Source organism: Montipora capricornis, chromosome 10 (genome assembly GCF_036669925.1).
Source record: "Montipora capricornis isolate CH-2021 chromosome 10, ASM3666992v2, whole genome shotgun sequence".
NCBI lineage: Eukaryota > Metazoa > Cnidaria > Anthozoa > Scleractinia > Acroporidae > Montipora > Montipora capricornis.
The window spans coordinates 5,417,791-5,432,790 of NC_090892.1; the positions used below are offsets into that span (position 1 = coordinate 5,417,791).

General features: G+C 39.8%; 2 protein-coding genes across 3 annotated transcripts in view; one reads left to right on the plus strand and one right to left on the minus strand.

Annotated features, from left to right (window-relative positions):
• The window catches only part of LOC138018609 (uncharacterized), a 1,821-nt gene extending 1,460 nt beyond the window's left edge, over positions 1–361 (minus strand). The window contains exon 1 of the mRNA XM_068865300.1: positions 1–361. This exon is cut by the window's left edge and continues 265 nt beyond it. Within this exon, the coding sequence (XP_068721401.1) occupies positions 1–213 (213 nt within the window). The 5' untranslated portion in view covers positions 214–361.
• LOC138020023 (protocadherin Fat 4-like) overlaps positions 1–15,000 on the plus strand; it is a 125,303-nt gene that overhangs the window by 60,247 nt on the left and 50,056 nt on the right. For both annotated transcript variants that reach the window (XM_068867013.1, XM_068867012.1), the window contains 8 exons: positions 2,015–2,122; positions 2,798–2,917; positions 4,203–5,251; positions 5,699–5,872; positions 6,734–6,878; positions 11,150–11,257; positions 11,465–11,645; positions 12,545–12,730. In XM_068867013.1, the coding sequence (XP_068723114.1) occupies positions 2,015–2,122; positions 2,798–2,917; positions 4,203–5,251; positions 5,699–5,872; positions 6,734–6,878; positions 11,150–11,257; positions 11,465–11,645; positions 12,545–12,730 (2,071 nt within the window). The remainder of the gene's footprint in view (positions 1–2,014; positions 2,123–2,797; positions 2,918–4,202; positions 5,252–5,698; positions 5,873–6,733; positions 6,879–11,149; positions 11,258–11,464; positions 11,646–12,544; positions 12,731–15,000) is intronic.

Below are 15,000 nucleotides of genomic sequence, written 5' to 3' on the forward strand. Positions count from 1 at the left end.
CGACAGATGACACCGTCTGAGATGTGCAGATATATCAGCGTCGCATTCGGAAAGGGGTACTAGCTCACCTTTGCTCTTAAAATCGCCGCATCCATCCGCATCTTTATAAAAAAGGAAACAGTTTGTCTCACAAGTTGCCATGTTTTCGCACCAGCTTATCTCAAAATGTTTTTGTAATATGATCTCTGGTATAAAAAGGTTCGAAATTTGCATAGTTATTTTTTTTCAGATGTAGTTTGCTGAACCATTTTTCTGGATGCGGAAGAGGTAGAAAAGTCGGTTTATTTTCAGCATTACAACTTCCTTAAATACCTGAAAGACCTTGTTCTGCAAACTCTAAAGAATGAAAAATCATTTTTAAGTGCAATTCGGTTAGATGGTACGTGATAAGCTTGGCTTGTGTGCGATAAAAATTTAATTCTCAGACAGCTGCTATTTAACATGATTGAAAAAGAAATGGCCGCTAAAAAGGGAGTAAATGGCACGTAAACTGTGAATATGTACTTCTTTATACTCAAAAGAAGCTAAAATAATGTCGTCTGTATTTTGAGTTGTTCCTTGAAATCTTATTAGGTCGGTAAAAAATTAAATTAGACCTTTAAGTGCCAAGTTCCTTGTTATCTCAGTAGAGTCTTAAGATGAACCCAAAGAAATCCAAGCCAAGGGTAATAATGGATAAATATGATTTATTTTGTATGAAACAGGACTTCTGGGCTGTTGAAACAACGTTAAATATTTTCCGCTTGTTTGCGTTCAACTCGCAACGCCCCCAGCGCTGGCTGTGAGTGTTGGTATTTGCATAATTAACTTGAAAACATTCTTTCGTCTATTCCCATCAATATCCATACAATATAAGGGGTACTAAGTTACGCATATAAGATATTTCCAGAATGAAAGGAAATTCTGGACTCCCAAACATCATTCTTATCCGGTTGCTTCCATCACGCTAGCCGCGAATTGCGTGACAATGCATAATTATCAGCAATTTGTGTTCAACTGCAGGGTTCGCTCGCGTCTAATGAAGGATGATACCCGCAAGTTTAACTCCAGAATCTGTTAGAGTATGGATAGATCTTTGCTATAAATGTCATTTTGATCCTAGGTTAGGTGCCACTTTTGATATTTTGAGTCTTCCTTATTGCTAATTATTTATTCATTTCCACAAGCGACGCAGTCAGGTATCTTAGATTTTTTGCGGTTTATCCAGTTTTCATCCAACCGTAACGAAATGTCGGTGCAAAGCACTTCGGATGCACCTAAATACTGTGGCCTGGTCGATATGGAACAATACGTCCTTGTTTAAAGGCAGCGCGATCCGGAAAAGTCACGAATTTTGATTACTGGATCGACCAAAAATCTCTCCTCAGACAGCTGAAGTCGTTTCGGGGCGTAGCAAAAAAGAAAAGCAGGAATTACAACAAAACATACTGGTTTTAGTATATACACACTAAGTCCTTTTCATCCAAAAAATATAAAGGCTAACTTTTTTCTGACCCGAAATTGACCGGACCGCTGTTAGCGGGACAGCCACTTAAAGCTACTTATGCTACAAGGAAAGGAAAGAAGTCGAAACAAGGATGTGAGATCCGGGGATCGAACTCGAGACCTCTTGCATCAAGGCCGCGCACTAACCGAATGTGCCATCCAGCAAAAAGAAAAACAATGCAACTAATTACTAGCAAAACTACCATAATACCAATTAAACATGGCTAAGTACCTCAAAAGGTACGTAAATTTATAATCCCTGAGGGTATATATTACATACTAAAATAATATTACCTGAAGTAACTAAGGGTCGAGAGGGAATTGCAAATTTCAGAGTAGCGTAAATCAACATTCATCTCCTCAAGTTCGATGATTCTTAATAGTCGTTTTTTTTCAATTGACGCTTGAAAGGGGCTATATTTTTTTACACGAATTTCAATTGGGATACTATTTCACAGTTTTACATAATATTATATAACAAAGAAAAGTAACTGTGCATTTTAACCGATAAAGAAATTTCGCTTTTCAGGAAAATTATGGCACTGTTCAGATAAAAAGCAATGTTGATCGTGAACAAAGGACTAACTACAGTCTGACAATAACTGCAGCTGACGCAGGAGTACCATTAAGTAGGAAGGTAATACTGCACATTGCTTAACTCGATGAAATTAGATCGTACGGTGAAAGGAGTCTTGAGAAGGACTGTTGGCAGTCAGTATGTAACTTCTGGAGTTCAAACCGTTTTCTATATTACACGTTGCTGAAACAATAAACAAATAGAGAAACAAACAAATAAACAACGGAGAGTAGTGAATATCCTGAAAAATTGAGGGAATTTATTTTCGCTCATTTTAGGGGAGCACACATTTCTCCGTTCAAATTGTTGTTTCATGAGTTGGAAATGGCCGAGTTAAGCTCCATTGCGACCTCAGTTGGGGCCTGTTTCTCGAAAGTCGCGAAACGTTTCGGATATCACAATTTTCTCTGTTTCTCAAGACGGGAGATATTTTTAGGCGTCGATTTTCCAAACCATTTTGCTTTTAATTACCTTGAAAACATACTAAGAAGATCAGCGTTAAAAAAAAGTGGATTGCAGGTTCACGAATGACTTTTCGGACCGGAAAGTTAGGAAAGTTATCGGGACTTTCGAGAAACAGGGGGCCTTATTCTTGAAGCTACACTGCCACTTGTCTAGTAACATTTTTACTCCACAATATACCAAAATGCAGTTCCGTTGGATTTATTTTGTATAAAAAAGTAGGCCAACGTTCAATGTCTCATCGCTCATCGGTAAACTAATCGTGTTTTCCAGGCATATGCCACTGTGTTTGTGACAGTTCTTGATCAAAATGATAATCGTCCACAATTCTCACAAGCTTTGTACACTGGCAGTATCATGGAAAACTCAGGACCTAGTACTACGGTCGACATGGTAAGTCCAGCGGCCGTGGAGAGCGGGACCAGTTTTTCAGTAGTTGTCCGAAATGAGACTCCTTTACACTTATCAGATATGTAGAGGGAAATTTTGCGGCTTTTGAGAACTTTATTACCAGTCGTAATAGTTATCAGTAAGACAACAACAGCATCTTTTGTAACAAGTCCAGCTCATAAAGCTAACAACTATACTTGGCAGCATGACACGACTCGTTCCATACAGAACATTCTCTCAACATTCTCTCAACATTCTCAACTAAAATAACTTAAGGCGGCTCAAACCAGTTTCAACGCTTGTCATTAGAATAATTGACACTACAACACTTTATCACGTAAAAGCAATGTTATGGTGCAGTCAGATGCTGTCATTTTTGTGATCTAACAAGTTACCTTGGTACCAGGAAAACATTGCAAAACACCCTACATTTTGGCTTTAGTTGCTCATATCTGAAAAACGAACTAGGTGACTCCAATTTTTTATTGCACAAACGTGATCAGCAGGCCAAGTTGAAAGTCTCCGCAAAGTTTAAAAAACATTCTGTGGAGTGGATTCATAGCTACCTTAATTTTCAATTATTTAAGGTGGCGCTAAATCCACTCCACATTTTATTCTGGCATGCTGATTACATTTCAGAAATTAAAAAATGAGCAGCTAAAGCCAAAATATGGGGTGTTTTTGCAGGGCTTCCTGTTGCCACGGTAACTTTTTACGTCACCAAAATTACCGAATCTTTTTCTGTATCAGCAATAATTGGCGTTTTAGATGATACCATAACATTGCTGTTAAGTAATAAAGTGTTGTAGTCCTTCTAATAAGAACGTTTCTTTCTTTTTTTTTTCGTTTCTTTTGTTGAAACTGGTTTGAGCCACCTGAAACTAAGTTTCCTTTCACTTAATTCTCGATTGGGCCATTTCATATTATTATTGCGACAGAAGTCTAGGCCACCGAAGATCAAAATTGCGAAGACTGAATTAAGATTAAATGATTAAATGTCATCAAATTATTCAGCGATTCTTGGGTAATAGTCTGTCTTTCTCTACCAAAAGCTCTGCTCCTTCATCTTTTTTTACTTTCGCTAGATTGCAATCCGCTGTGCGAATGTTATACGGGGCATATCCACCATCAATATTCTGCGCTGCAAGATTAAGTTCTAAGGAGAATAAACAAGGCGAATTCGGCCAGGTGTTGCTGCTTGAAAGATCTGGATTATCAAATGGTTTCTGGCTCTTAACTATCTGAGATTCGTTAAATTAAGTCAATCTTGTGTTATTTCATCTTGCAGAAACAAGAAATCGAAGCAATAGATACTGATGTAGGACTCTTTGGTAGCATTGAGTTCCATCTGAATGGTTCTCAGGGGTATGAGTTTGATATAGACCCAATAAGAGGAGTCATTACAACCAGAAAATACCCACCACCAACACTCGATCGCGAAAAGAGAGAGAACTACTCTTTCCATGTAGTTGCCGTCGATGAAAACGGTTTAGGACACGCATCGTTTATTCCAGTTAAGATACAAGTCATAGACGCCAACGACAATGTTCCGCGATTTGAGCCCTTGACAAAAAGCGTTTCAATAAGTGAGGATTCCCCTGTCGGGTTTTCAGTGACAAAGGTTTTCGCAAGTGATCCAGATTCCAACTTAAATGGTAAGGTCTCTTACTCGATGTTGTCAGGCACCAATGGAAAATTAACGATCGGGAGGAACGATGGTGTTATACGAGTTGCCGGAGCTTTGGATAGGGAAATCCAAGAGCATTACACACTGAATATATCGGCGTTAGACGGCAGTTATTTCCCTTTGGAAGGGTATGGTACAGTGTTTGTTACCCTGACAGATATCAACGACAACGTGCCGATATTTGAATCGTTGGTGTACAAAGTAAAAATAGCAGAAAACTCTCCAGTTGGTACTCACTTGGTAAATGTCACAGCTAAAGACCCAGATCATGGAGTAAATGCCGATATTTCATATTCTATGAGTCATTCTAAGTTTAAAATAGATTCTAAAACTGGCAGCATCACAACGACAGGAAAATTGGATCGGGAAAGGCAAGATACCTATTCGTTTATTGTGCGTGTTCAAGACGGAGGTGGTCTGGCATCAAGTGTGGCCGTAAACATAGTAATTACTGACATAAACGATAATTACCCACATTTTCTGAGCGCCAATTATAAAACAGACGTAATCGAAAAGACTCCTGTTGGTGCTATTGTTTTAACAATGGTGGCACAGGACCAGGATATTCATGAAAACGCCGATATTACTTACTCCATGGAAGATGCTAAAGATGACTTATTCTCTATTGATCCAGAGAAAGGCTTCATAAAGTAAGTTTAATAAAATCTCTATCTTAAGGATTTTTTCACAATGAGGTCAGCTGGTCTAAGAAAGCGCCTTATTACCCTGATGGAACCGAAAGATGAAGTAACATGGGGAGGGGGGGGGGGGGGGGCAACATAATGATCATAAGGTCGACAGAATTATTGATTCGACTTTCAATAATCAAGTAAGAACCCTTGCACGAGCTTTTTCCGTCTCCTTTTCGGCCTAATGAAGTTAAACGGGTTAATGACCCGAGGGAAACAGGAAGAGTCAAACCGTTTTCATAAAAAAAAAACACTTTCTTTTCTTCAAGTAACTGGCTTTTTCCTTTCTTTACACATTTCCTATCCTTTTTGTATGCATTCAATTTGGACTATCTTGGCGGCTTAAAGGAGGAAAAAATTTATCTTTTTTGCAATAACAGTGTGTATCTTTAATTTTTTTCTCTCAAGAGTACAAAAAACCATCAATCGCATCGATCTACTCCAACGCGGAATCATCCATGCCAACGGCTCCTATACATTTAGGGTTACTGCGAAAGACCGGGGCATTGTACGTCTTTCGTCAGACATAACTGTAGAGATAAATATTGTGGACGCAGGTGATGACAGCCCTGTATTTAACAGGTAGGCGTTTCTGTCTTTGTTCGGTATGGCGGTCATTGCAAGCTATTAATTTGCTGAGACATTCATCTAGCAGGGTTTTGTTCTTTAAGAATGAAGGGGTAGTTTCTAAAGAAACTGTGGTGCTGCGTCGGTGGGGAAGTAGTATACAAAAATTTGGTTTATCAACGGAGTTGATAATGTAAATTAACCATCGTACAGAGCCAACGTACGGTGGAGCCTCTGTACGGTGGTCAATTTACATTATCAACTCCGTTGATAAACCAAATTTTTGTTCTTTAAGAGCTTGATTTGTATTTGTCTCGTGCCTGTTTTTCTGTTCTCTAGAGGTTTGTCATTTCTGTAATTAAAAAGCCACTTCCTGGCAGTTTCTTTTTGAGAAAGCCTCATGCCGCAATAAGTCCACCCAAAGTCAACCTAAGCTAAAGAGGGCGGCGTGACTAAGTGTTTAGGGGGCTTGGACCATTTGATGGATTGGTCTTCGATGAAACCCGAATTGAACTAGGCGTGGTGTTCCCAGATTCAACTCCAGCGCATTGTGCATTTTTCCATATTAGAACAAGCGGTTACCATGTTGGTGTATCCCATGCGTACCGGAATGTCAAGATAATCAAATTCAATTTTCTATAGTTTTCATGAGTTAATCAGGATGGCCATAAGCCACTTTCCTTCTTACGACCTATACTCAACAACATATAAAAATTAAATCAAATGATCACTAACCAGTAGATCACTATTCCGTTATCCAAGTACTTTAATATCGTACCAATTGATACTTGACTCACTACATGAGCAGCTGAATATCGATAGATATCCTAGGGAAATGAAACACTCTCTTACTGGATTGCTTTTACTTTCGTGTAGGTCTTCGTATGAAGTTAACGTAACTGAAAACAAATTACCGGGTACTCCAGTTTTAAGAGTGAAAGTTTCACAGCATAGGCCAGGAGCCAGCCTCACCTTCACTATTGTACCGTCACAGACTAAATTCTACATTAACACAAGCACGGTGAGTGACATTATCCGACTGGTTCCAGGCTTAGTCAGTCACAGTGGCCACTAACTATCAAATGTTTTTTTTCGAATTTACATTGGAACAACATGACTGTTGTGAGAATAGACAATTTTACAGTTCTATGCTCAGTTATCAGTCCTTTGAATAAAAGCGAGGCTGGAGTTGACTTTTTTTTATGCAAATCGCACCGCTTTTTTTTTTTTTTTTATGTAAATAGAAACTCGTTAGCGTTACAATAACATGATTTACATAACAAGGGAAGTAAAGTGAAGTGAATCTATTAGTCTCTCCCCATGGGGCTTTTCAGGACTAATTTACAATGCCTTGTGGGGGACGTTAGCCAGACTGCTTGTTACGCCAATTACAATTACTTTGGGAAGCGAAAGATGCCCCCGTTCAGATAGGTCAGACCACGACACCGGGGACGCAGTCCCCTACTCTTATCTAATGGTGAGTGGGTTCTTTAACGTCCCATACTATTAATTTCCAACAAGGGTTGTGTTAGGGTGGTTAGGTTAGGTCAACTGTCATCAGAGAATACTTGAAAGTCTGACCTTGTGCAGGTGTAACTGGACGCTCGATGAGCGTTCACTTGGTTGCCTGTGGTACGTGTTACTCAAAAACAGAAGAGACTCAGTTGGGTGGTATTGAATTGCAGCGTTCCAGACAATCTTTTCAAGTCGGGGGTCATTAAGACCATTTAAGGGGTCACCCAGAAGTCGTGCCAGCAGAGGCCCTTTGGCTCATACGTTGATGGGACGAAACAGATCTTAAAAACTTGCCTACTATCCTATTAATCATTAATATTTTGTCAGAAAGAAAAAAACCTGTCATCTTTAGAAAAATAGGCACGTATCGCGTACGTGTGGTTGTGCAGTAACACAGCGCTTTATTCCATATAGGCCACTTTGGAAAATACCATAATAATCTTTGTCTGTTCCCCCAAATATTTGCATAAGCATTGTTTCCAGTTTCTCCTGGGACTTACAATGGTCCCAAGAGAAAACAAAAACAATGCTCATGCAACATTTGGGGGGACAAAAAAGAGTATTATGGTATTTTTCGAAGTGGCCTATTGTCAACTAATCTGCCTTTTGTCTTCCAGGATATTCAAGTTCAATATGTAGCTCTAATAGTACATGTTGGGAGGCGCAGTGGCCTCATGATTAGATAGGTTGATTCCGGATCGAGTGGTCCGGGTTCGGGTCCTGGCTGGGGACATTAAGTTATGTTCTTGGGCAAGACACTTTACTCTCACGGTGCCTCTCCCCACCCAGGTGTAAAAATGGGCACCGGCTAATTGCTGGGGGTAACCCTGCGATGGAACAGCATCCCATCCAGGGGGGAGTAGAAATACTCCTAGTCGCTTCTTGCTAATGAAATCGGAGATAAGAGCCAGCCAGATTGGGCCTTCTGGCTCGTAAGCAGAGACTTTACTTTACTTTTAACAGTACACGATATTGTTTTGGTATTGCATATCATTGTTGTGTCATGGTAAAAGTCTTAGGTAAATAGCCCCCTAACCCTAACCCTAACCCAAAGTACTAAATCCAGAAAGAGTGAAGAAAATAAAAGGGAATAGAGAGACATTGGCTTCTAGGCTGACATGTTGATCATTTCCAAGTTCCCTCACAACTTCTTTTCACTACAAGTTTAAGCGTGCACTCTGAGCGTCTGACAGCTTTGTAATACAAAAGAGAAGCTCACTAATTTTTTCCCCTGTCTGGCGGGGTTAGTATCTGGATGGGTGACCTAAAAAATATACTATTCCGTAACAGAAGCAAAGGACCGAAAATTCTATATTAACGCCCAAAAATGCGAACCAAGCAAGGTACAGATTTTGTTAGCTTGCTTTATGCAAAACAAATATTGATGCAAAAGTGAATAAATATTGATACACAGTTTTTAGGAAGAGCCGAAGGAGGTTTTCAGGATGGTCGATCGAGAATAAAATATTTTGCCATTAGCAATAACATTTACGACATGAAAACAACATTAATCTTGAACCCCGAATATAAAAAGTTACGATCAGCGACAAACATTTTGGGAGATTTTTGCCTCGTTCAATTTTCTTATTGTACTTTTGACTGCACAAGTAAAGCGCAAAATCGAAAGTGACATCGAATTCAGCGGGCGCCGTGATGAAGTTACCGCGGCGAGTTTACTCGCGAAACAGTGAAGCATCTGTGTCAAATGATGGCAAGATACAAGGTTTTTGTTTTTGTTAGTTTTCTTTTTCTTCCAAGTGTTCTAAAGTTTGACAAGAAATCTGCGAATTCAACACAAGATCACAATCGCCCAACTGTTGACGTTGACCATTGTTTCTGCAAAGTCAAAAATTTACTCTCGAAGATGAGGTTATTTATCACTAAGTAATTCCATCGTTTTGGAAATAGTAGCTACTTTATTATTCATCAGGATCACAATTTTTTGCTGATGTTGGGGCTCATTTTGTTGAAACTCAAGCACTCTTCCAACAGACCTGTTTATTTTCGTTAACCCTTCCTGCTTACAGAGCTCCTCCCGTATCACATTTCAACCGAGGTATGCAAATTTGTTAAGCTCGAAAATCACACAACATGATATTCAAATTCACAAAGGCTGGAAATATCTCAAAATCCTTTTCCAGCGAAAAATTAATTGAAATAAACAACGTATTTGGTATCAGAGGCAAAAAACCCTTCCTATTTCAATTGCGTGCGTGCAAACAAGAGACATAATCCGTGTCACAACGCATATGCAATTAAAAAAATTTCTGACAGTTCACATCAAACCCTTTTCGAACGAAAATTGACCGTAAATAATGAAGCACAAGAGAGACAACAACTTTCATTCAAATAATTCTTCACTGTCACATTTCCAAATTTTTTATACTTTTGCAGAGTTGAGTACAAAATACTGGTAAATGTAAATTGCCAGACAACTAAGATGGGACTTGAGTAAACACTGTGATGCATTCAAGGCGTTCGATCCCTTCAATGTTTGTTAAATCCATAAAAAAAATTGCCACTTGATTTCAGTGTCTTATATAATACCAAGTTTGTAAAATATTAGAAACAAAGCTCACTTGATATCCAAAGGCGAAAAATGAAATTGTTGTCGAAGACCATTACTCGTCGCTTAAAGATTCCAGATATTTATTTTTCAGCGCCTGTCTTGTTCATCCAATTGACGTTCCATTCTTAAGCTCCATGAGGGTATATTTTGTTTAAAGATCCACGAAAACCCCATTCGCGTTACAATGACTTTCGACGCTACTGAATTAGTGAAATTTCCAATTGTTACTGGAAGACTGTGCTGCGTTGAGTACAAGTAAATACAAATAGCGAGACAACTGAGATCACAGATCCACTTTTTGGATTCCTTCTCTGTCTTTGTTCAACCCATACTGAGTTACCAGAGAATTTTTCATTTGGTTTCAGTGTTGTATAATGTACATAACAGCACACTTGGCAAAATATCAGAAATACAGCTCACTTTGATTTCGGCTCGACGGGCAAAAGATTGTTGTTGAAGTCCATTACTCGTCGCTTTTAAGACTCCAGATTCGAGATTCACCGCCTGTCTTGTTTATCCAATTAACGTTCCATTCGTGAGCTCCATAAGGGTATATTTTGTTTAAAGATGCACTATAACGCCATGCGCGTTACAATGACTTTCGACGCCATTGCAGGTTAATTAAATGTTCTCCTCTGTGCTCCAGAGAAATCTACGCATTACCCCAGCGCCTCTTAAAGCTAACAAAATACGCACAGAAGACTCGATGCACAAAGACACCACGTAGCAGAGGAGTGACAGGCAAGACTTTTCATGATACGGATAAAAAATACAAAACGCATTTTCTAACTGGATTGCCTATGGCAACCCAGTAATTACAAAGGCAGCATTTTCTCCTCAGTTATTTTAAGACCCTGAGTGTTGGTCCGACCGGAGTCGAACTCACGACCTTCCGCATGACAGCCCGATGCTCGACCAACTGAGCCCCCGGTGCGCGGTAAGCAAAAACCCAAAGCAAAAAGCAGTAATGAGGTTTGTACCAAGGCAAGGTCAACTCCAGCCTCGCTATCATCTAAGGCCTGGTAACTGAGCACAGAACTGTAGAATGGTCTATTGACAATGCGCTTCGCTTGTCAGTGGTTTAACCCTAACCCTAACCTTAATTCCATAGGGGTTGTTAAGTATGGTTTTACAGTAGATACCAAACTGGGAAGAAACTAAGTGAAACGATGACTTGGTTGATTGTATTTTTTTCCCTTGTTATACAGGGAGTGATTTCAACACTGACGATGCTGGACAGAGAATCCCAGGGTTACTATGTCTTCACAGTTCAGGCCACAGACAATGGACAGATTCCACTCAGCGGTTACACCTCGGTGCGTTATTCAGTTAGAAGAGAGACAATTTAAGATATTTGGGAAAAATTAATCAGTTTCATGCACTCCTATTCAGCCGTATTCAAGGTAGACGTTTTTATATGTTGTGAATACAAAGGTGAGAATATCTCCCGACGAGATATATGACAAAATGAAAATGTCGACAATTTACTTGTTCTAAACTTTAATATCAATTTTGTTCTGAAGGTTACTATCTACGTAACTGATGAAAACGACAATGCTCCTTGGTTCCAGTTCGTTTCCCCTGATAAAATGACCGTGTTGGAAGATGCGCCTTTAGGGACTGCGGTGGGCCGAATGCAGGTGATTGATGGGGACCTTGGGCAGAATGCTGAGTTCGAGTATTCTATCACACAGGCAAATATTGGTAGGTAAAATGAGGATGGTGACTCGGGGATACTGGAATGAAATATCCTCTTCCTTTGCAGGAGTCGAACCATTCCCATTACTATTACTAATTTGGATGCTCTTCCACTGGAGACTCGTGCGAGCTTAGCCATGAATTTAAACTAGCGAGGGATTTCTGACAATTATTCCGCTTTACTGAGCTGAAAGTGCCTTGATGGCGCGTCGTTATACTGAGCATTTATAGTGAAAGAGATTACCCCAGTACGTAAATCCATGAAGAAATATAACTTTCTGCAATTCATTCATTTCCAGGGATTATCATTTCCGTCTCCAACTCCTTCTAAAATACGGATTATTTACAGCAGGCTGTGAAGACAGTCATAAGGATCTGTCATTTAATTTGACAAAATCTGATTTGAAGTGGTTAGATTTTGAAATGATTTACATACCGATGGTTTGCAACTTTGACCCTCACCTATGGCTGGTTTTGCTTCAGTGGCCTCTTCAGTGGTCCTGATAGATTACGAATTGGACAGAACACAACACCGGGAGCACTTACCCCCCCCCCCTTCTCTAGTGTGGGTTTTTTTTTAAATTTCATCTAATTTTATGATTGTGAGGGGGAAACATTTTTTGCCGATATCGCATAAATTCTTAAAGTTATATTTAAAATACTGGCTGGTGAATTGACTTTAAGCAAAATCCTTCACACGTAATATCAAATGTCGACTTATTCGGTCAACAAACAAGGCAAACTTATAACGTCCATCCAGGCACAACGGAAGACTTCCCCACGGTAAATGAATTATGTACGTTCCAAATTTCTTTCATCAATGTAGAGAAATGTGGCCTTTGGAAACTTAAATGAAAACAGTCTTCAAGCATCAACCAATCTGGTTCCGCATTATTCACTTTCAGGTCCTGATCAGACAGTTGTCTCTATTCACACTGAGTGTGATACTCCACTTGGATTAGAAAATGGCGACGTGAAAGCCAGCAACATCCAAGCAACGAGTACATACGAGATACCAAACGAGGATTACTCGCCAACATTGGGAAGGCTTAATAACCAAGTGTTCAACCGGTTTGGAATTTCATACAAAGGTTATACTTGTCAAAAACCAACATTTCATTTGATTTGTTCTGATTTCAGTAGATTTGTAATCTCCCCAATTAGTAGAGGGCTCTTGCTCGGCTAAATAACCTTGAGACTTGAATAATGTTATTATTATTATTATTATTATTATTATTATTATTATTCGATTCTCTCCAGTCGTTCCACTGGGTAATGTTTATTGTGTCTCAGCCACTCCCCTTAGCTTAGAGACACAACACCTTCCGTAACAGGTGAGCAGTTCCAAGCATGGCCGATAATTGTACATCTCAGCCAAGGAAGTCAGGTACATCTAGCTTGCCATACCAGGTCTTTGCACCGTTTGATATGCTTCCGAGAGCACCAATCACGATACGTATTATTGTGACTTTCGAGGCTGCATGAATCCTTCTGATTTCAAATGCTAGTTCCTGGTACTTTTCAACCTTGTCCTCTTCAGTTTTGGTGACGGTCATGTCCCAGGTAATCCTCACTTCTCCATTTTCTACAGTTGGCAAGGGTTGATGGTCATACCACTTGTCATTACACTCTATCCCATACTTCTTGCACATCTCCCAGTGTACCCGCAAGGACACCTTGTCGTGGCGCTTACTATACTATCTCTGGGCAAGCTTCTTGCATCCACTGACAATGTGTCGTACTGTTTCAGTGGCATCTCCACGCAATCTACACAGTGGTGTCTCTGAGGTCTTATCTATGCTGTACGTGACCGAGTTTGTTCTTAAAGCTTGTTCCTGAGCAGCAAGAATCAAACCTTCTGTCTCCTTTTTTTAAGAATCCATTCCTGAGTCATCTCCAAGACTCCTCTCCAGCTTCATCTGATATTTGATGGACAAACGCACCATGAAGGGCTTTCTCCTTCCAGTTTTTAACTTTCTCGTCTTTCCTCCTCCTCTCATAGTCCTGCAGACTCTCTTCTTCAACAAACACTTTCTCCTTCAACGCAGCTTGAAGCATCCACTCTGTGCTCTCTCTTAGGTAGCCATGAAGGGATTTGCTCTCCCTTATTACACACTCCTCGATACCGATCAGTCCTCTTCCCCCTTCCTTTCTCGGCAGGTACAGCCTCGCAACATTACTCCTGGTATGCAGACAGTCATTCATTGCCAAGATCTTCTTAGTTCTTCTATCCATGTTAGCTACCTCCTCCATTATCCAGTCCACAATCCCCACACTGTAGCTTACTACACCTACAGCCCAGGTATTGATACCATCGATCCAATTTTTTCAATTGAGTTTTGATCTACACAACTTCTTGACTCTTCTGATATACTCCGATGTTATCTTGCCTTTCATCTTGGTGTTGAAAGTCTATTCCAACTGTAATATGCCAAGGTATTTGTAGCCTTCCTCCTCTATTGCCTTTCCGACGAGCCGATGCTTGTCGTAGGTTCATTGAAAGCATCCAACCCAATAACCCACTTCATACTATTATAAAACATAACTGTGCTGTGAGGGTGGATAAGCCATATAATCTGCAACATAAAAGTGAGGCGAAAGTCCCATACAACACAATTCGATTTATTCGTAATATGTATTTAGTAATTAATCAAAATTCGATATATTTTATACAAGCATAGTACAAATTGTAATAATTATGTTTATTATATACGCAGCTGTTCTTGACCACAACATGTAATTCAGTCTTGACTGCGAGAGGTTGAAATAAACAAATCATTATCATTATCATTATTATTTCCCCGATATGCTGGTCGTCGGGTAGTTCTAATCCCCTTCTGCCAACTTGTCTTCCCCTTCTCATTTTAAGGACAGCACACTTGTCTAGCCCAAAAGACATGTTAATGTCTTGCGAGAAGGTTCTAACTACTTGAACAAGTGAGTCTAGCTTACCTTTGCTAGCTCCGTACAGCTTCAGATCATCCATGAATAGTAGATAGTTAAAGGGCTTCATGTCCTTTGCCAGTTTGTATCCAGCTCTCATTTTTCGTAGTACCAGGGTCAAGGGTAACATGATCACTATAAACAGTAGTGGTGACAAGAAGTCGCCTTGAAAAATTCCTCTCCTAATGTCCACCTGCCCGAGAGCCATTCCTCCTGATATCAATACTGTCTTCCAGTTCAACATGCTGTTGCTGATTATAGAGATCATATTATTGGCAGCCCCAACCATCTCCAGACATTTCAGGATCCATGAATGCAGCACCATATCATATGCCTTCTTATAGTCTATCCAAGCCATTGACAAGTTTGTCAACCTTCTCCGCCAGTTCTTCAGGATTGCCTTGTCTATAAGCAATTG